Raw genomic sequence first — 21,669 nt, forward strand, 5'->3', positions numbered from 1 at the left:
TATATATATATATATACATACAATTGAAGTCAGCAGTTTACATACACTTTGGTTGGAGTCATTAAAACTAGTTTTTCAACCACTCCACACATTTCTTGTTAACAAACTATAGTTTTGGCAAGTCGGTTAGGACATCTACTTTGTGCATGACACAAGTAATTTTTCCAACAATTGTTTACAGACAGATTATTTCACTTATAATTCACTGTATCACAATTCCATTGGGTCGGAAGTTGACTGTGGCTTTAAACAGCTTGGAAAATTCCAGAAAATTATGTCATGGCTTTAGAATCTTCTGATAGGCTAATTGACATCATTTGAGTCAATTGGAGGTGTACCTGTGGATATATTTCAAGGCCTACCTTCAAATTTAGTGCCTCTTTTTTTGGCATCATGGGAAAATCTAAAGAATTCAGCCAGGACCTCAGAAAATAAATTGTAGCCCTCCACAACTCTGGTTCATACTTGGGAGCAATTTCCAAATGCCTGAAGGTACCACGTTCATCTGTACAAACAATAGTACGCAAGTATAAACACCATGGGACCACGCAGTCGTCATACCTGTCACGACTTCCGCCGAAATTGGTCCCTCTCCTTGTTCGGGTGGCGTTCGGCGGTCGACGTCACCGGTCTTCTAGCCATTGCCGATCCACCTTTCATTTTCCATTTGTTTTGTCTTGTCTTCCCACACACCTGGTTTCAATTCCATCATTACATTTTGTATATTTAACCCTCTGTTCCCCCCATGTCCTTGTCTGAAATTGTTTATTGTAGTGCTTGTGCACATTATGCTGGTGTGTAACAGGTTTTGTTTACACATTGATTTATTGTTCTGTTTACAGTGGTTTTATTTATTAAATTGCGCCATTGTAAATCAGTTTTTGCTCTCCTGTGCCTGACTTCTCTGCCACCAGTACGCACCCCCTACAGAATTCCGGACCAAACTTATGGAGTCAGCAGGAGCAGGTACTCCAGGTATAGGGGTGGAGGAGCGCATCCGGGAGAACGCAGCAATGCTCCACCATCTTGGCACCGCCATGGACCGCGTTGTCCAGACAATGGACAGCTGGGAGAGACAGGGAGTTCTTCCAGCGCCTCCACCAGCACAACCGGGGTCTCCACTACGCGCCCATCCTTCTCCTGGACCCAGTGGGATTCGTCTCTCCCTTCCCCAGGAATACGATGGGATGGCTGCGAACTGCCAGGGGTTCCTGTTGCAGCTGGACTTATACCTGGCAACCGTTCACCCGGCTCCTTCGGGCCGTGAGAGGGTGTCCACCCTCGTCTCGTGCCTCACCAGGAAAGCCCTGGAGTGGGCCAACGCCATGTGGAGAGAGGGAGATGCGGCGTTGGACCAGTTTGAGGAGTTCACCCGCCACTTCCGGCAGTCTTTGACTACCCGCCCGACGGTAGAGCGGCAGGTGAACGCCTCTGCCATCTGAGGCAGGGGACGAGGAGCGCCCAGGAGTTTGCCCTGGAGTTTCGGACCCTAGCTGCCGGCTCGGGATGGAACAACAGGGCCCTGATCGACCAGTATTGCTGCAGTCTGCACGAGGACGTCCGTCGGGAGTTGGCCTGCAGAGGCACCACCCTCACGTTCGACCAGCTGGTGGACCTCTCCATCAGGCTGGATAACCTGCTGGCTACCTGCGGACGTTCAGATCGTGGTCTGTTGGTTCCATCCCCCCGCACCCCCTCTCCGATACCCATGGAGCTTGGAGGGGCGGTGCGCAGGGAGACCGGAGGGGTTCCAACTCGTGCACCATCTGTGGCCGCAGAGGTCACACTGCCGGTCGGTGCCGGGTTGGTTCCTCTGGGTATCGAGGCAGCAGGTAGGGCGCTCTGGCGTCACCCCAGGTGACCATTCTCACCCAGAGCTCTCTGCTGCACATATGTTTGTGTATGTCACTTTTCCTGAGTTTTTCCCGCATTCCCAGCATAAGGCGCTCGTCGCTTCAGGCACGGCTGGGAATTTTATAGATCGTTCGCCCATACTTTAGGGATCCCCATTGTTCCCATGGCTGTGCCCTTCCCCGTTCATTAGGGTCAGGGTTGATTAGGGAGGCCATCGCTCCTCTGGGCATGGTGACGCAGGGGGGTCACAAGGAGAGAATTAGTCTCTTCCTTATTGACTTGCCTGCGTTTCCCGTGGTGCTAGGCCTACCCTGGTTAGATTGTCATGACCCCACTGTTTCTTGGCCACAGAGGGCTCTCACGGGGTGGTCGCAAGAGTGCTCGGGGAGGTGTTTAGGGGTTTCCGTTGGTGCTACTATGATGGAAAGTCCAGACCAGGTCATTCCCCCTGAATATGCCGATTTGGCTCTCGCCTTCTCCAAAAAGAAGGCGACTCAATTACCACCCCATCGACGGGGCGATAGTGCGATAAATCTCCTGGTAGACGCTGCACTTTCCAGGAGTCATGTGTATCCCCTCTCACAGGCGGAGACGGAGGCTATGGAAACATATGTCCCTGAATCCCTGCGTCAGGGGTACATTCGGTCCTCCACTTCCCCCGCCTCCTCAAGTTTCTTTTTTGTGAAGAAGAAGGAGGGAGGTCTGCGCCCGTGTATTGACTATCGGGGTCTGAACCAGATCACCGTGAGGTATAGTTACCCGCTACCGCTCATAGCCACAGCGATTGAGTCAGTGCACGGGGCGCGCTTCTTCACCAAACTAGATCTCAGGAGGGCTTACAACCTGGTGCATATCCGGGAGGGAGACGAGTGGAAGACGGCTTTCAGTACCACCTCAGGGCACTATGAGTACCTCGTCATGCCGTACGGGTTGATGAATGCGCCATCAGTCTTCCAAGCCTTTGTAGACGAGATTTTCAGGGACCTGCACGAGCAGTGTGTAGTGGTGTATATCGATGACATTCTGATATACTCCGCTACACGCGCCGAGCATGTGTCCCCGGTGCGCAGGGTGCTTGGTTGCCTGTTGGAGCATGACCTGTACGTCAAGGCTGAGAAATGCCTGTTCTTCCAGCAGTCCGTCTCCTTTCTAGGGTATCGCATTTCCACCTCAGGGGTGGAGATGGAGAGTGACCGCATTTCAGCTATGCGTAATTGGCCGACTCCCACCACGGTAAAGGAGGTGCAGCGGTTCTTAGGGTTTGCCAACTACTACCGGAGGTTTATCCGGGGTTTTGGTCAGGTAGCGGCTCCCATTACCTCACTGCTGAAGGGGGGCCCAGTACGTTTGCAGTGGTCAGCTGAGGCGGACAGGGCTTTTAGTCACCTTAGGGCTCTGTTTACCTCGGATCCCTCTTTGGCGTTCATAGTGGAGGTGGACGCGTCCGAGGCTGGGATAGGAGCTGTGCTCTCTCAGCACTCGGGTACGCCACCGAAGCTCCGCCCCGTGTCTTCTTCTCGAAGAAGCTCAGCCCGGTGGAGCAAAACTATGACGTGGGGGACCGGGAGCTGTTGGCTGTCGTCAAGGCCCTGAAGGCGTGGAGACATTGGCTTGAGGGGGCTAAACACCCTTTTCTCATCTGGACTGACCACCGCAATCTGGAGTACATCCGGGCAGCAAGGAGACTGAACCCTCGCCAGGCAAGGTGGGCCATGTTTTTCACCCGTTTTGTGTTCACCCTTTCCTACAGACCAGGCTCCCAGAATGTGAAGGCAGACGCATTGTCCCGGCTGTATGACACAGAGGAGCGGCCCATGGATCCCACCCCCATACTCCCTGCCTCCTGCCTGGTGGCGCCGGTAGTGTGGGAGCTGGACGCGGACATTGAGCAGGCGTTACATGCAGAGCCTGCTCCCATCCAGTGTCCCGCTGGGCGTCTGTACGTCCCATCTGCTGTTCGTGACCGGTTGATCTATTGGGCCCACACGTCTCCCTCCTCTGGTCATCCTGGGATCGGTTGGACAGTGCGCTGTTTGAGCGGGAGGTGCTGGTGGCCTACCTTGGCTAAGGATGTGAGGGTTTATGTTTCCTCCTGCTCGGTGTGCGCCCAGTGTAAGGCTCTTAGGCACCTGCCCAGAGGGAAGCTACACCCCTTACCCGTTCCACAACGGCCTTGGTCGCACCTATCGGTGGATTTTCTTACCGATCTTCCCCCCTCACAGGGTAACACCGCGATCCTGGTCATTGTGGATTGGTTCTCTAAGTCCTGTCATCTCCTCCCTCTGCCCTGTCTCCCTACGGCCCTACAGACTGCGGAGGCCTTGTTTACGCACGTCTTCCGGCACTACGGGGTGCTTGAGGATATAGTGTCTGATTAAGGTCCCCAGTTCATATCTAGGGTCTGGAAGGCATTCATGGAACGTCTGGGGGTCTCGATCAGCCTTACTTCAGGGTTTCACCCTGAGAGTAATGGGCAGATGGAGAGAGTAAACCAGGATGTGGGCAGGTTTCTGCGGTCCTATTGCCAGGACCGGCCGGGAGAGTGGGCGGCGTTCGTGCCCTGGGCCGTGATGGCACAGAACTCACTTCGCCACTCCTCCACTAACTTCTCTCCCTTCCAGTACGTACTGGGGTACCAGCCGGTTCTGGCGCCTTGGCATCAGAGTCAGACCGAGGCTCCTGCTAACAAATACACTCAATTAGTATTTGTTAGTATGTAAACTTCTGACCCACTGGGAATGTGATGAAAGAAATAAAAGCTGAAATAAATCATTCTCTCTACTACTATTCTGACATTTCACATTCTTAAAATAAAGTGGTGATCCTAACTGACCTAAAACAGGGAATTCTTGCAAGGATTAAATGTCAGGAATTGTGAAAAAGAGTTTAAATGTATTTGGCTAAGGTGTATGTAAACTTCCGACTTCAACTGTATATATATATATATATATATATATATATATATTATTATATATACAGTACTAGTCAAAAGTTTGGACACACCTACTCATTCAAGGGTTTTCTTTACTTTTACAATTTTATACATTGTAGATTAATAGTGAAGATATGAAAACTATGAAATAACACATATGGCATCATGTAGTAACCAAAAAAGTGTTAAACAAATCAAGATATATTTTAGATTTTAGATTCTTCAAAGTAGCCAGCCTTTGCCTTAATGGCAGCTTTGCACACACTTGTCATTCTCTCAACCAGCTTCATGAGGTAGTCACCTGGAATGCATTTCACTTAACAGGTGTGCCTTGTTAAAAGTTAATTAATGGAATTTATTTCCTTCTTAATGTGTTTGAGCCAATCAGTTGTGTTGTGACGAGGTAGGGGTGGTATACATAAGATAGCCCTATTTGGGAAAAAGACCAAGTCCATATTATGGCAAGAACAGCTCTTATAAGCAAATGTCCACATGACCTATTACTGTTATCCACATGACCCAATACCTTTGTCCACATGACCCAATATAAACTAGAAAAGGACATTTTCTAAAGAACATGTGTGTCTGTGCTTGCTTGTCTTGAAGTATTTATAGTTGTGATATAAGTTGTAGTAAGGATAAAAAACATTTGTAGTGGTACTGTAACAGTGGAAGTGGTAATGACTGCAATAGTAGTTTTATTGGTAGTGGCTTTGGTAGTAGTAGCAGTAGTGGTAGTAGTAGCAGTAGTAGCAGTAGCAGCAGTAGAATTAGCAGCAACAGAAGCAGTAGCAGCAGCAGCAGTAGAAGTAGAAGTCGCAGCAGTAGCAATAGTAGTATCAGTAGCAGCAGTAGTATCAGTAGCAGCAGTAGTATCAGTAGCAGTAGTAGCAGTAACAGCAGTAGTAGCAGCAGCAGAATCAGTAGTAGTAGCAGTAGCAGCAGTAGTAGCAGCAGCAGAATCAGTAGTATTAGCAGTATCAGTTGTAGCAGTAGCAGCAGTTGTAGCAGTAGCAGCAGTAGTAACAGTAGCAGCAGTAGTAGTAGTAGCAGCAGTAGTAGTATCAGTAGTAGCAGCAGCAGAAGCAATAGTAGCAATAGTATCAGTAGAAGCAGTAGCAGTAGTAGTAGCAGCAGTAGTAGTAGTAGCAGTAGTAGTAGCAGCAGTAGCAGTAGTACAAATAGCAGCAGTAGTAGCAGTAGCAGTAATAGCAGCAGTAGCAGTAGCAGCAGCAGCAGAATTAGTAGTATTAGTAGTAGCAGCAGTGGTAGTAGTAGTATCAGTAGCAGCAGCAGTAGTAGTATCAGTAGTAGCAGCAGAAGCAGTAGTATCAGTAGCAGTAGCAGAAACAGCAGAAGCAGTGGTAGCAGCAGTAGTAGCAGCAGTAGTAGTAGTAGCAGTAGTAGTAGCAGTAGTAGAAGTAGCAGTAGCAGTAATAGCAGTAGTAGTAGTAGCAGTAGCAGTAGCAGCAGCAACAGTAGAAGCAGTAGTATCAGTAGCAGAAACAGCAGAAGCAGTGGTAGCAGCAGCAGTAGCAGCAGCAGTAGTAGTAGTAGCAGTAGTAGTAGCAGTAGAAGTAGCAGTAGCAGTAATAGCAGTAGTAGTAGTAATAGCAGTAGTAGTAGTAGTAGCAGTAGCAGTAGCAGCAGCAACAGTAGAAGCAGTAGTAGCAGTCGCAGCAATAGCAGTAATAGCAGCAGCAGTAGTAGCAGCAGCAATAGTAGCAGTAGTAGTAGCAGAAGCAGTAGTATCAGTAGTAGTAGCAATAGTAGCAGTAGCAGAAACAGCAAAAGCAGTGGTAGCAGTAGTAGCAGTACATTTACATTACATTTAAGTCATTTAGCAGACTTACAAATTGGTGCATTCACCTTATGATATCCAGTGGAACAACCACTTTACAATAGTGCATCTAAATCTTTTAGGGGGGGGGGGGGTTAGAAGGATTACTTTATCCTATCCTAGGTATTCCTTAAAGAGGTGGGGTTTCAGGTGTCTCCGGAAGGTGGTGATTAGTAGTAGTAGCAGTAGTAGAAGTAGTAGTAGCAGTAGCAGTAATAGCAGCAGTAGTAGTAGTAGTAGTAGCAGTAGTAGTAGCAGTAGTAGCAGTAGCAGAAACAGCAGAAGCAGTGGTAGCAGCAGTAGTAGTAGCAGTAGTAGTAGCAGTAGCAGTAATAGCAATAGTAGTAGTAGTAGTAGTAGTAGTAGTAGTAGTAGTAGTAGTAGTAGTAGTAGTAGTAGCAGCAGCAACAGTAGCAGCAGCAGTAGTAGCAGTAGTAGTAGCAGAAGTATCAGTAGCAGTAGCAGTAGTAGAAGTAGCAGTAGCAGTAGTAGCAGCAGTAGTATAGCGTGGTTCGTTCTGCGCTGTGTACTTTTAATTAGGACACTGCCACAACTGGAGGTCTGCTGGTTGGAATTTTTTTATTTTCCCTGCACACCAAGAGACAACACACAATATGTTAGCCCTTGGCGCAGTCACAGCTCTCAGGCACCTCGCTAGCTGAAGGTCAGGCAAAAGAGCGAACCAAAAATAAATAACAGGTGCTGCATGCACACATTCAGTGCACAACAGCACACAATACAAGGAAAATGATATACAACATAATTCGGACAAAATAAAAGACATACCTGCACACGAAGAGACAATACAAAATATTTTTGCCTTTGGCGCAGTCACAGCTCTCAGGTACCTGCGCGAGCACATGGAAACTCACTCAAACACTGTCCCAAGTACTCACAAGTTACAATAGGTACCCTAGTTAGCGAGCTCGGTGAAACTTGTTAACATAAATCTTTATATTGTCCACATTGTAACAAAACTTATGGTTGCATAACAGCACATTGTGTAACATTACCACGGTTTTATGTTGAACAATTGCTGAGCCAAGGACAACATACCTCCCTAGCTGAAGGTCAGGCAAAAGAGAACAATAAGGGGGTACGGAAATACAGATAACCAGCGATGGACCAAACCAAAATATACAAAACTTTTACAATCTCGTGTATGTACAATATAGATATCAAAAAGTGTTTGTACACCAAAAAATAACATTAGCTATGCAGCTGTAATTAAATTAAAAAAACACACTGAAATATTATTCTTATTATCAAATTATTAACACCCCATCTTGACCTGGCCTATTTGAACTGGTCCTTGTGTGCAACTTGGTGCGTAATCAACAACATCACACTGCTACATTAGCAGTAGTAGCAGTAGCAACAGTAGAAGTAGTATCAGTAGCAGCAGTAGTAGCAGTAGTAGCAGTAGCAAGAGTAGAAGTAGCAGCAGTAGTAGCAGTAGCAGCAGTAGCAGTAGTAGTAGTAGTAGTAGTAGCAGCAGTAGTAGTAGTAGTAGTAGTAGCAGCAGTAGTAGTAGTAGTAGTAGTAGTAGTAGTAGTAGTAGTAGTAGTAGTAGTAGTAGTAGTAGTAGTAGTAGTAGTAGTAGTAGCAGCAGCAGCAGTAGTAGCAGCAGCAGTAGTATCAGCAGCAGTAGTATCAGCAGCACTAGTATCAGTAGCAGCAGAAACAATAGCAGTAGTAGTAGTAGTGACTGGTTTAGTTTGATTTATAACAAGAGTATTGCCGGAATTCTAGAGTTTTCTTTCAGCAAGCACACTAATGATGTGTGTATGTTAGGCTGTCCAGGTGAACCTGGGGCTGATGGACTGTGCTCAGGAGGACCAGGCCCATCTGGACTCAGAGGAAATATGGGGCTCATGGGTCTACCAGGTAACACACACAATGACACACTGACACAAACACACACACACAATGACACACACTAGGCTTGGGTGGTATATCAATACCGACGGAATGACATTTATTTTATTTAGAAATAAAAAAAATTGGGGGGGGGGGGGTTGGTGTACCCTGAAGCTCGGAGGGTGCGTGCTACGCCACTTCTTATAACTATACGTTAACTATCTAATATTTGTGCCAAATAAATTATCTCTGGCTCAGGGCTCCAGCTATGCATTTGGTTTGCTAACTTGCTAGCTATGTGGGTATCTTGCAATATCAATCTTCTTGGTTACGGCAGAGATAATCAATCCCCTCCTGGATCACGATCCCTGCTTCCTAAATGTGTTTTGTGCGGCAACATTTTTTTTGGGGGGGGGGTGTTATTTTATTATTTTTTACGTTTGGAAAAAAATAGCGGCCCTTGTATTACTGTAATACTGTATATACCCCAGTATGGTACAGGAACGGTATGAATGTATTCAAATCTAGATAGCGCCTAACCCTAACACACACACAAACACAACCACTGAAACACACACACACACTCACAGATACGCATACACTCACACACAAGCACAACAACATTTGACTATTCAATAGTCTTGTATGCTGCATGGTATAACAACTTATGATATCATATTGAAAAGGGCTGAAATGAATTAAAAAGCCGATTGATGATGTTCTTACTGTTCGTATTCAGTTGTGTGGATATGATTTGAAGTTTCCATGGATTATAGGTTTTTACTGTTATTGAGTTGTAGGGATGTGATCTCGTAGGTCCCCATGGAATAAAGGGAGGCCCGGGTTCCAATGGAGACCCAGGACTAGACGGTATGCCCGGTCCATGTGGGCCAAAAGGAACTAAAGGAGAGTCCAGTTGTGCAAAACCAGGCCTCCCAGGATCACCTGGACAGAAGGTGCAATCAACAAACAGAACCACAGTCTATTACCAGCAATTGAAATCACTGCCACTGTGCAACACAATACTGTAAAACTACCGTCACCATTTAAACACCATGTGACTATTACCTGACTCTGATAACACTATCCTCTGTCTGTCTGTCTGTCTGTCTGTCTGTCTGTCTGTCTGTCTGTCTGTCTGTCTGTCTGTCTGTCTGTCTGTCTGTCTGTCTGTCTGTCTCACTCGTTCTCTCTTTCGCTTTCTCTCTTTCTTTCCCTCTCTCCAGGGCGAGCCAGCCTTGTATAACAAACATGACTCCAAAGGAATGAAAGGCTCTCCTGGTTACGCAGGTCCTCCAGGCTCCCAAGGACCCTCTGGAGCCAAAGGAGACCCAGGACATCATGGACATCATGGTTATTACCACTGAAACACTGATTAGTATGATGAGGACTGTGTGTTGGGCTATCATGTCACATGACCTCGATTTTAACCTTTTCAGAAATTAGGATTTGACCAAAATGAAAGCAATTGTCTGAGGATGGTGCTGGAGTGTGGTGCTGGAGTGTGGTGCTGGAGAATGGTGTTGGACAGTGGTGATGGAATGTGGTGCTGGAATGTGGTGCTGGAAAGTGGTGCCAGAGAATGGTGCTGGATTTGTTGTGCTGGACCATCTGACATAAAAAGAAAAGGGGACAGTGATGAAACAACGTTTAATAAAGGTTAAATTCAGGTCATAAATGTTTAAAACACAGGGCCCTTAATTATGATAGTTGTTTTGATAGATGACCATGATGATGGTGATGATTGTGTACATTTCTCTTACTCTGTCTTTTTCTATCTCTCTCTATTTCTCTCTCTTCACTGTGATCCAGGAGCCCGAGGTCCTGCCGGCCAACCAGGTACTGATGGCCCCCCAGGACTCCCTGTGTCACACGGAGCTCCAGGTCAGAACATCACTAAGGTTTATTCAGGAAATATATTAATGAAAATACAGTATGTTCAAAAGTATGTGGACACCTGCTCGTCGAACATCTCCTTCCAAAAATCATGGGCATTAATATGGAGTTGGTCCCCAACTTTACTGCTATAGCCTCCACTCTTTCCACTAGATGTTGGAACATTGATGAGGAGACTTCAGCCACAAGAGCATTAGTAAAGTCGGGCACTGAAGGGGTGTCCACATACTTTTGGCCATGTAGTGTATGTCTCCATGTGTTTGGGGTGTCTAACCATGTCCCCTTTCACAGGACAACCAGGGTTACCTGGCCCTCCTGGTCCCTATGGTCCTAAAGGTAACCAGGGTCACGATGGCATTCCTGGACCTGCTGGTCAGAAGGGAGAGACACGTAAGACAGACAAGTTGACTTCTTCTTGAACTGTCAGAGTAGTTCTTCTAGTTATAGGTCTTCCCTGTGGCTCAGTTGGTAGAGCATGGTGTTTGCAACACCAGCATGGTGCGTGCAACGCCAGGGTTGTGGGTTCGATTCCCACGGTGGGCCAGTACAATTTTTTTTTACAAAAGATGTGTGAAATGAAATGTATGAAATGAATGCATTCACTACTGTAAGTTGCTCTGGATAAGAGCATCTGCTAAATGATTAAAATGTAAATGTAAAATGTTATAGTAGTACAGTTGATTTCTGAAACAATAGATTGTTCTAAACCAGAGTATTGAGATGGCAAGATAGTCTACTTGAATTGTCTCTGGTGAATTTGTTGCACTTAAACTGAGTTTGCACTTATCAGAGGTTGACTGAAGTGCTGAAACACAAGATGTAATAATCTAGCAATGTAAGACATGTCTTGTCTTTCTCCCTCTTTAGTGATTGTGAGATCAACTCCTGGCCCACGTGGAAAGAATGGACTGCCAGGTGACTCCCTGATGGATTACATTATTCCTATACCTTCAGAAATACACCACTTACCATAACTTGCCACAAACATAGCAAGAGATTTATCTGGCTAACATTTGTTTGATTGTTAACAAAGATAATTGAATTAGCTACCATTGATTCTGTTTATGGCTAGAACTGATTTGATTGGCTATAATTTATTTCCTGTAGGTCCAAAGGGAGATGTGGGTTTCCCTGGCCCCACTGCTCCGGGGCCCCCAGGGTGTCCAGGAGATCAGGGCCACCGAGGCAACGAAGGACCCCAGGGTTCTCGCGGGAGGCCAGGGTTTGGTGGTGTTTGTGTCAACGGGCTGAAAGGAGATGCTGGTCCCCAGGGCAGCCCTGGAAGCCCTGGTGACTTTAACTGAAAATGTATCAGTTAGTGCTGACACAAACTCTACTCTTAACTCAGAATTCAATCTCTATCCTTGACTCTTACTGAAAGTCTATAGGCCTGTTTCCCAGACACAGATAAAGCCTACTTCTGGATAGTGAAGAAAATAATGAAAGTTATTTTTAGTCAAGGTTGAAGGTGTCCGCATGCTTCCCAGACTAAACAGTTTGGAATACTTTTTGTGACGTTTTTGTTTGTTTTGGACTTCGGTAAGAGTTTTGCCGGGCACACAACATTTTTCTCGAGGCATGCCGAAGTTGGTAGCCGAAGTCAAGTTGGTAACCGAAGTCGGTAGCCCCTTCGTGCGTGATCGGTCAACAGTAGGGATTCTTCAATAAAGTCTTTGTTGTCATTCAATGAGAGACGACTAGTTTTCATTCACATTTTTTTATTGAGAAATACTGCACCAAATATCTTAGTTAGATGTAAAATTGTGTGACTAAGATCTCATTGGCAAAAATGTCAAACTGAATGACAGATTTGTTGAGATATCATAGATTAATAAAATATATATATATGAAGTGTAAGCTGGCTACGGCGTCTCAAAATGTACAAACAGTACTATTGCCACTTTTTTTTCAGTTTTTTTAAGTGAAAGTCTTTTAAGGGAGTATGCGACCACACTCGTTCGGTTCGCCTAGCTGAGTTGGAACTGAAGCATGCTGACGCCTTTAGACTCAATATCCCAAGATCTAAATCAACAATTGTCCCAAAGGTTGCAAAATTCCAGGAACTTTCACTAAATTCCCTGGTTTTCCCAAAATCCCGGTTGGAGAATTCGGGGTACCAGGATTTCTGGAAAACCAGGGAATTTATTGAACGTTCCCAGAATTTTGCAAACCTAACTGTCCCTGATTCACTCAAACTCTTATTCCTGACTAACGGAAACTCAATAGTTATTTTTTTTACGTTTATTTAATCAGGCAAGTCAGTTAAGAACAAATTCCCATTTACAATGACGGCCTAGGAACAGTGGGTTAACTGCCTTGTTCAGGGGCAGAACAACAGATTTCTTTTACCTTGTCAGATCAGGGATTCAATCTTGTAACCTTTCGGTTACTAGTCCAACGCTCTAACCACTAGGCTACCTGCTGCCTTGTTATGCCGCCCCGTTATGACTCAATGACTTAGTTGACTCAGTAAGTCAAATTCTGACCCTAACTCAACCTCTCCCTGATTGCTATTCTACATCAAAACATTGAAATGATGACTTGTACTGGGGTCTTTCTGTCATCAGGACAGCGAGGTCCGCAGGGACAGCCAGGTTCTGGAGGCTATGAATGTAAAGGGGACAAGGGAGACCTGGGCGCTCCAGGGGGCAGAGGCATGGACGGGCCCACAGGGGACCTCGGACCTCCAGGGCTACGGGTGAGTCACTCCACTGAAGAATACAAGACTAACTAAATGTTGCTTATGTTAGAACGTGCCTTGAATGCTGAAAAAGATAGATGTTATAAATAATACTGTGTATAATTTGAAGTCTATGGAGTTATTGCTTGAATTTATTTTTACCCCCTAGGGACCAGGAGCCATCCCTGGACCTCCAGGACCAATCGGGTCCCCAGGTCACTCTGGAACCCCAGGAGTCCCCGGTAATCTTATTTTATCCACAATCTTCTGCATTTTCTTTCTTCAGTAAACCAAACCTGCCATTACAGTATAGTGTTGTGTACACCAAACCTGCCATTACAGTATAGTGTTGTGTACACCAAACCTGCCATTACAGTATAGTGTTGTGTACACCAAACCTGCCATTACAGTATAGTGTTGTGTACACCAAACCTGCCATTACAGTATAGTGTTGTGTACACCAAACCTGTCATTATCCTAGTGATGTGTACACCAAACCTGCCATTACAGTATAGTGATTACAGTACAGTGATGTGTACACCAAACCTGCCATTACAGTATAGTGATTACAGTATAGTGATGTGTACACCAAACCTGCCATTACAGTATAGTGATGTGTACAGCCAGGAGTTTCTTCTAAACGCTTGTCCTGTCCATGAAGAACTCTGGGCGCTGGTTCTATTTCAAGCTCGTGTGTGTGTGTGTGTGTGTGTGTGTGTGTGTGTGTGTGTGTGTGTGTGTGTGTGTGTGTGTGTGTGTGTGTGTGTGTGTGTGTGTGTTTATTCAGTGTCTCTTGATGAACTGTGTTGTTTTAGGTGAAATGGGTGATCCTAGTTATAACCCCGGCCCGAAAGGTACAAATGGATCCAAAGGCCGGCCAGGACCACCAGGTCAATATTTAACACTGTCAAATTAAACACTGACAACTCAATATTTAACACTGAAAAGGCAACATCTAACACTGACAGCTCAACATTTAACACTCAACATAAAAAAAACGGACAACTCAACATTTAACACGGAAATCTGTACATTTAACACTGGAAATTCAACATTAAACACTCAACATTCAACACTGAAAACCATTGAGTCTATTTTTAATTAATCAATGCAACGCTAAATAGTATCTTTAACACAATTTGTTCTAAAGCAGTTAGTCAAACCTACTCAAAGATTTGTTTATGTACATATACAGGTGGTCCGGGACTTGACGTGCCAATGAGACCCAAAAAAGGGGATCCGGGCCCACCCGGTTACACCGGCAACCAGGGACCTCCAGGTCCCAGTGGGCCGCCAGGACAACCAGGATTAACAGGTTCTGTATTCTTTCTTCATGTGGAACTACAAGCCACATGGCCACCGTGATTCATTTCATCCAAACGGCATATTCTTTCTTACTAATGAACTATTCTATGCTCAGTTGGTAGCTCAGTTGGTAGAGCATGGTGTTTGCAACGCCAGGGTTGTGGGTTCGATTCCCATGGGGGGCCAGCACAGAAAAAGAAAAAAAAATCTATGAAATTGTATGAAATGTATGCATTCACTACTGTAAGTCGCTCTGGATAAGAGCGTCTGCTAAATGACTAAAATGTAAAATGTAAAAATGGGTAAAAGTGAAGGTTATGCCATGTCTTAGCTACGGGTACCACATGCTAATGTTAGCACAATGAGTCTTAGCTACGGGCACCACATGCTAACGTTAGCACAATGAGTCTTAGCTACGGGCACCACATGCTAATGTTAGCACAATGAGTCTTAGCTACGGGCACCACAGGCTAACATTAGCACAATGAGTCTTAGCTACGGGCACCACAGGCTAATGTTAGCACAATGAGTCTTAACTACGGGCACCACAGGCTAACGTTAGCACAATGAGTCTTAACTACGGGCACCACAGGCTAACGTTAGCACAATGAGTCTTAACTACGGGCACCACAGGCTAACATTAGCACGATGAGTCTTAACTACGGGCACCACAGGCTAACATTAGCACAATGAGTCTTAGCTATGGGTACCACAGGCTAACGTTAGCACAATGAGTCTTAACTACGGGCACCACAGGCTAACGTTAGCACAATGAGTCTTAGCTACAGGCACCACAGGCTAACATTAGCACAATGAGTCTTAACTACGGGTACCACAGGCTAACGTTAGCACAATGAGTCTTAACTACGGGCACCACAGGCTAACGTTAGCACAATGAGTCTTAGCTACAGGCACCACAGGCTAACATTAGCACGATGAGTCTTAACTACGGGCACCACATGCTAACATTAGCACGATGAGTCTTAACTACGGGTACCACAGGCTAATGGGTCTCAATAGCTCCTACTTTAGTTTTGGCTAAATCCATTGCTAAATTCAAGTTGCCTTCTCCCTGCCAGGGCCCCCAGGTCCTGAGGGTCAACAGGGACACAGCCCTCCAGGCCTGCCTGGCTTCCCCGGACGCAAGGGAGACAAAGGATCGCCAGGACTGACAGGTACAGTTGAAGTTGGAAGTTTACATACAGCTTTGCAAAATACATTTAAACTCAGTTTTTCACAATTCCTGACATTTAATTCACCACTTTATTTTTATTTTTTACATTCACCACTTTATTTTAAGAATGTGAAATGTCAGAATAATAGTAGAGAGAATGATTTATTTCAGCTTTTATTTCTTTCATCACATTCCCAGTGGGTCGTACGTTGACATGCATTCAATTAGTCTTTGTTAGCATTGCCTTTAAATTGTTTAACTTGGATCAAACGTTTCGGGTTGCCTTCCACAAGCTTCCCACAATAAATTGGGTGAATTTTGGCCCATTCCTCCTGACCGGGCTTCTGTAACTGAGTCAGGTTTGTAGGCCTCCTTGCTCACACAAGCTTTTTTAGTTCTGCCCACACATTTTCTATCGGATTGAGGTCAGGGCTTTGTGATGGCCACTCCAATACCTTGACTTTGTTGTCCTTAAGCCATTTTGCCACAACTTTGGAAGTATGCTTGTGGTCATTTTTTTTCTGAGGTCTTGGCTGATTTATTTTGATTTTCCCATGATGTCAAGCAAAGAGGCACTGAGTTTGAAGGTAGGCCTTGAAATACATCCACAGGTACACCTCCAATTGACTCAAATGATGTCAATTAGCCTATCAGAAGCTTCTAAAGCCATGACATAATTTTCTGGAATTTTCCAAGCTGTTTACAGGCACAGTCAACTTAGTGTATGTAAACTTCTGACCCACTGGAATTGTGATACAGTGAATTATAAGTGAAATAATCTGTCTGTAAACAATTGTTGGAAAAATGACTTGTGTCATGCACAAAGTAGATGTACTAACCGACTTGCCAAAACTATAGTTTGTTAACAATAAATTTGTGGAGTGGTTGAAAAACGAGTTTTAATGACTCCAACCTAAGTGTATGTAAACTTCCGACTTCAACTGTAGTTATGCAAATGTATATGAATGTGTGTACCTGTCTGTGATTCTAGTGGTAACATTCGTCTTTGTCGATGTTTTTTCTATCCTTTGTCTAGAACAAGTCATTTTACAATGTTGACCTTGTTGAACAAGATGCAAACAGTTGGAAAACATGTATTTTATGTAAGTGTTTTTGCTTGATCAGGGCCACTGGGCTACCAGGGGTTTCCAGGTCAGAAGGGTCCTCTTGGCCCACGGGGCTGCAGCACGGCAGGCCTGGCTGACAGTTTCATGCTGGCCCGACACAGCCAGACCATCAGAGTGCCTGACTGCCCCCAAGGCACCACCCTCATCTACTCTGGATACTCTCTGCTCTTCATCAATGGCAACAAAAGGGCTCACGGACAAGACCTGGGTAATGGAGTATGGAGACGCATAATCAATTCATCTGAGACATAAACACACACTTGAGTTGGTAGACTTTACATTCACACACACATATACATACACACACACACACACACACACACACGCACACGCACACTGTCACAACACGAAAATAAACTATGCACAGATGTATTATTTATACCAACATTTCAAATGTTGGAGATAGAGGGTGTAAAGGTGTTAGAGGGTGTAAAGGTGTCAGAGGGTGTATAGGTGTCAGAGGGTGTATAGGTGTCAGAGGGTGTAAAGGTGTTAGAGGGTGTATAGGTGTTAGAGGGTGTATAGGTGTTAGAGGGTGTATAGGTGTCAGAAGGTGTATAGGTGTCAGAGGGTGTATAGGTGTTAGAGGGTGTAAAGGTGTCAGAGGGTGTAAAGGTGTCAGAGGGTGTATAGGTGTTAGAGGGTGTAAAGGTGTTAGAGGGTGTATAGGTGATATAGGGTGTATAGGTGTTAGAGGGTGTAAAGGTGTCAGAGGGTGTAAAGGTGTCAGAGGGTGTATAGGTGTTAGAGGGTGTATAGGTGTTAGAGGGTATAAAGGTGTCAGAGGGTGTATAGGTGATATAGGGTGTATAGGTGTTAGAGGGTGTAAAGGTGTCAGAGGGTGTAAAGGTGTCAGAGGGTGTATAGGTGTTAGAGGGTGTAAAGGTGTTAGAGGTTGTAAAGGTGTTAGAGGGTGTATAGGTGTCAGAAGGTGTATAGGTGTCAGAGGGTGTAAAGGTGTCAGAGGGTGTATAGGTGTTAGAGGGTGTATAGGTGTTAGAGGGTGTAAATGTGTCAGAGGGTGTATAAGTGTCAGAGGGTGTATAGGTGTTAGAGGGTGTATAGGTGTTAGAAGGTGTAAAGGTGTCAGAGGGTGTATAGGTGTCAGAGGGTGTATAGGTGATAGAGGGTGTATAGGTGTTAGAGGGTGTAAAGGTGTTAGAGGGTGTATAGGTGTTAGAGGGTGTAAAGGTGTCAGAGGGTGTAAAGGTGTTAGAGGGTGTATAGGTGTTAGAAGGTGTATAGGTGTCAGAGGGTGTAAAGGTGTCAGAGGGTGTATAGGTGTTAGAGAGTGTAAATGTGTCAGAGGGTGTATAGGTGTCAGAGGGTGTATAGGTGTCAGAGGGTGTAAAGGTGTCAGAGGGTGTAAAGGTGTCAGAGGGTGTATAGGTGTTAGAGGGTGTATAGGTGTTAGAGGGTGTATAGGTGATAGAGGGTGTATAGGTGTTAGAGGGTGTATAGGTGTTAGAGGGTGTATAGGTGTTAGAGGGTGTATAGGTGTTAGAGGGTGTAAAGGTGTCAGAGGGTGTAAAGGTGTTAGAGGGTGTATAGGTGTTAGAAGGTGTATAGGTGTCAGAGGGTGTAAAGGTGTCAGAGGGTGTATAGGTGTTAGAGAGTGTAAATGTGTCAGAGGGTGTAAAGGTGTCAGAGGGTGTATAGGTGTTAGAGGGTGTAAAGGTGTCAGAGGGTGTATAGGTGATAGAGGGTGTATAGGTGTTAGAGGGTGTATAGGTGTTAGAGGGTGTAAAGATGTTAGAGGGTGTAAAGGTGTCAGAGGGTGTATAGGTGTTAGAGGGTGTAAAGGTGTCAGAGGGTGTATAGGTGTTAGAGGGTGTATAGGTGATAGAGGGTGTATAGGTGTTAGAGGGTGTATAGGTGTTAGAGGGTGTAAAGATGTTAGAGGGTGTAAAGGTGTCAGAGGGTGTATAGGTGTTAGAGGGTGTATAGGTGTTAGAGGGTGTAAAGGTGTCAGAGGGTGTAAAGGTATCAGAGGGTGTATAGGTGTTAGAGGGTGTAAAGGTGTAAGTAATATGGCGGAACTCCCAACAAGCCTATCAGCAGGCAAGGTGGAGTTATAATACCATGTGGGCTAATACCTATCCAATCCCTTCAGATCTACAGTGTCTCGGGGCCACGATAAAGGTGTCATTTGGGGTGATTGAGGTGCTAATATTGTGACTTTAGCCTTCTTTGATGACCTCACCACTGTCCCCCCAGGCTCCATGGGCAGCTGCCTGCCTCGTTTCTCCACCATGCCCTTCCTGTTCTGTGACACGGACGACACTTGTCGCTACGCCGCACGCAACGACTACTCCTATTGGCTGTCCACAGAGAAGCCCATGCCACGCAGCATGGACCTGATCAGAGGAGACGAGATCAGCAGCTACATCAGCAGGTACACAGCCCAGAGAGAAAGGACTCACACACACACTGACTCACACACACACTGACTCACACACACACTGACTCACACACACACTAACTCACACACCCACACACCCGGTATGTTAATTTCATCATTTGTAGTGCTTTTTTAAGTCTAGGATCTGTATAGTTATAAGGAAATAACAATTTACAGTAACTCATGTCTGGTCAATGATTAAATTAACCTCCATGCAGCCAAATGTTCTATGACAGTCTGGAACCCCAGGACTCACACACTGACTCACACACACACTGACTCAAACACACACTGACTCACACACACACACTGACTCAAACACACACTAACTCACACACACACTGACTCAAACACACACTGACTCACACACACACTGACTCAAACACACACTAACTCACACACACACTGACTCAAACACACACTAACTCACACACACACACTGACTCAAACACACACTAACTCACACACACACTGACTCAAACACACACTAACTCACACACACACACTGACTCACACACACACACTGACTCAAACACACACTAACTCACACACACACTGACTCAAACACACACTAACTCACACACACACTGACTCAAACACACACTAACTCACACACACACTGACTCAAACACACACTGACTCACACACACACTGACTCAAACACACACTAACTCACACACACACTGACTCAAACACACACTAACTCACACACACACACTGACTCAAACACACACTAACTCACACACACACTAACTCACACACACACTGACTCACACACACACTGACTCAAACACACACTAACTCACACACACACTGACTCAAACACACACTGACTCACACACACACACTGACTCAAACACACACTAACTCACACACACACTGACTCAAACACACACTAACTCACACACACACTGACTCAAACACACACTAACTCACACACACACTGACTCAAACACACACTAACTCACACACACACTGACTCACACACACACTAACTCACACACACACTGACTCAAACACACACTAACTCACACACACACTGACTCAAACACACACTAACTCACACACACACTGACTCAAACACACACTAACTCACACACACACTGACTCACACACACACACTGACTCAAACACACACTAACTCACACACACACTGACTCAAACACACACTAACTCACACACACACTGACTCAAACACACACTAACTCACACACACACTGACTCAAACACACACTAACTCACACACACACTGACTCACACACACACTAACTCACACACACACTAACTCACACACACAAACATACTTGCAGGCCAAAAAATCCAAGGTCTCTGCAGTTTGCAATCTTCTTTATTTTGGAACATGTTCTGACATGTTTCACTGAAATGACACGTGTGTGTGTGTGTGTGTGTGTGTGTGTGTGTGTGTGTGTGTGTGTGTGTGTGTGTGTGTGTGTGTGTGTGTGTGTGTGTGTGTGTGTGTGTGTGTGTGCGCGTGCGCGTGCGTGCGTGCGTGCGGGTGGGTGGGCGTGCGTGCATGTAATTAGGTGTTCAGTGTGTGAGGGCAGCTCCAATGCCATGGCCATCCACAGCCAGACTGCCCAGCTCCCAGACTGTCCTGGTGACTGGGAATCCCTGTGGACTGGATACTCCTTTGTCATGGTAACAACCTAGCCTGGTGGAACCATCCTGACCTTTGTCATGGTAACAACCTAGCCTGGTGGAACCATCCTGACCTTTGTCATGGTAACAACCTAGCCTGGTGGAACCATCCTGACCTTTGTCATGGTAACAACCTAGCCTGGTGGAACCATCCTGACCTTTGTCATGGTAACAACCTAGCCTGGTGGAACCATCCTGACCTTTGTCATGGTAACAACCTAGCCTGGTGGAACCATCCTGACCTTTATCATGGTAACAACCTAGCCTGGTGGAACCATCCTGACCTTTGTCATGGTAACAACCTAGCCTGGTGGAACCATCCTGACCTTTGTCATGGTAACAACCTAGCCTGGTGGAACCATCCTGACCTTTGTCATGGTAACAACCTAGCCTGGTGGAACCATCCTGACCTTTGTCATGGTAACAACCTAGCCTGGTGGAACCATCCTGACCTTTGTCATGGTAACAACCTAGCTTGGTGGAACCATCCTGACCTTTATCATGGTAACAACCTAGCCTGGTGGAACCATCCTGACCTTTGTCATGGTAACAACCTAGCTTGGTGGAACCATCCTGACCTTTGTCATGGTAACAACCTAGCCTGGTGGAACCATCCTGACCTTTGTCATGGTAACAACCTAGCCTGGTGGAACCATCCTGACCTTTATCATGGTAACAACCTAGCCTGGTGGAACCATCCTGACCTTTATCATGGTAACAACCTAGCCTGGTGGAACCATCCTGACCTTTGTCATGGTAACAACCTAGCCTGGTGGAACCATCCTGACCTTTATCATGGTAACAACCTAGCCTGGTGGAACCATCCTGACCTTTATCATGGTAACAACCTAGCCTGGTGGAACCATCCTGACCTTTATCATGGTAACAACCTAGCCTGGTGGAACCATCCTGACCTTTGTCATGGTAACAACCTAGCCTGG

At 45.7% G+C, this 21,669-nt stretch overlaps 1 protein-coding gene across 2 annotated transcripts in view; it reads left to right on the forward strand.

Annotated features, from left to right (window-relative positions):
• LOC106598248 (uncharacterized) overlaps nt 1-21,669 on the forward strand; it is a 71,925-nt gene that overhangs the window by 47,404 nt on the left and 2,852 nt on the right. Inside the window, exons 36-50 of one of the 2 annotated variants that reach the window (XM_082973258.1) lie at nt 8,421-8,513; nt 9,303-9,442; nt 9,713-9,839; nt 10,299-10,370; nt 10,674-10,772; nt 11,250-11,297; nt 11,490-11,672; nt 12,950-13,080; nt 13,232-13,304; nt 13,878-13,952; nt 14,258-14,377; nt 15,447-15,542; nt 16,667-16,876; nt 18,886-19,063; nt 20,614-20,728. In XM_082973258.1, the coding sequence (XP_082829384.1) occupies nt 8,421-8,513; nt 9,303-9,442; nt 9,713-9,839; nt 10,299-10,370; nt 10,674-10,772; nt 11,250-11,297; nt 11,490-11,672; nt 12,950-13,080; nt 13,232-13,304; nt 13,878-13,952; nt 14,258-14,377; nt 15,447-15,542; nt 16,667-16,876; nt 18,886-19,063; nt 20,614-20,728 (1,760 nt within the window). The remainder of the gene's footprint in view (nt 1-8,420; nt 8,514-9,302; nt 9,443-9,712; nt 9,840-10,298; nt 10,371-10,673; nt 10,773-11,249; nt 11,298-11,489; nt 11,673-12,949; nt 13,081-13,231; nt 13,305-13,877; nt 13,953-14,257; nt 14,378-15,446; nt 15,543-16,666; nt 16,877-18,885; nt 19,064-20,613; nt 20,729-21,669) is intronic. The other variant, XR_014391837.1, reaches the window with a different exon arrangement.

The sequence above is a fragment of the Salmo salar genome, chromosome 03 (genome assembly GCF_965601325.2).
Source record: "Salmo salar chromosome 03, fSalSal1, whole genome shotgun sequence".
Taxonomy (NCBI): domain Eukaryota; kingdom Metazoa; phylum Chordata; class Actinopteri; order Salmoniformes; family Salmonidae; genus Salmo; species Salmo salar.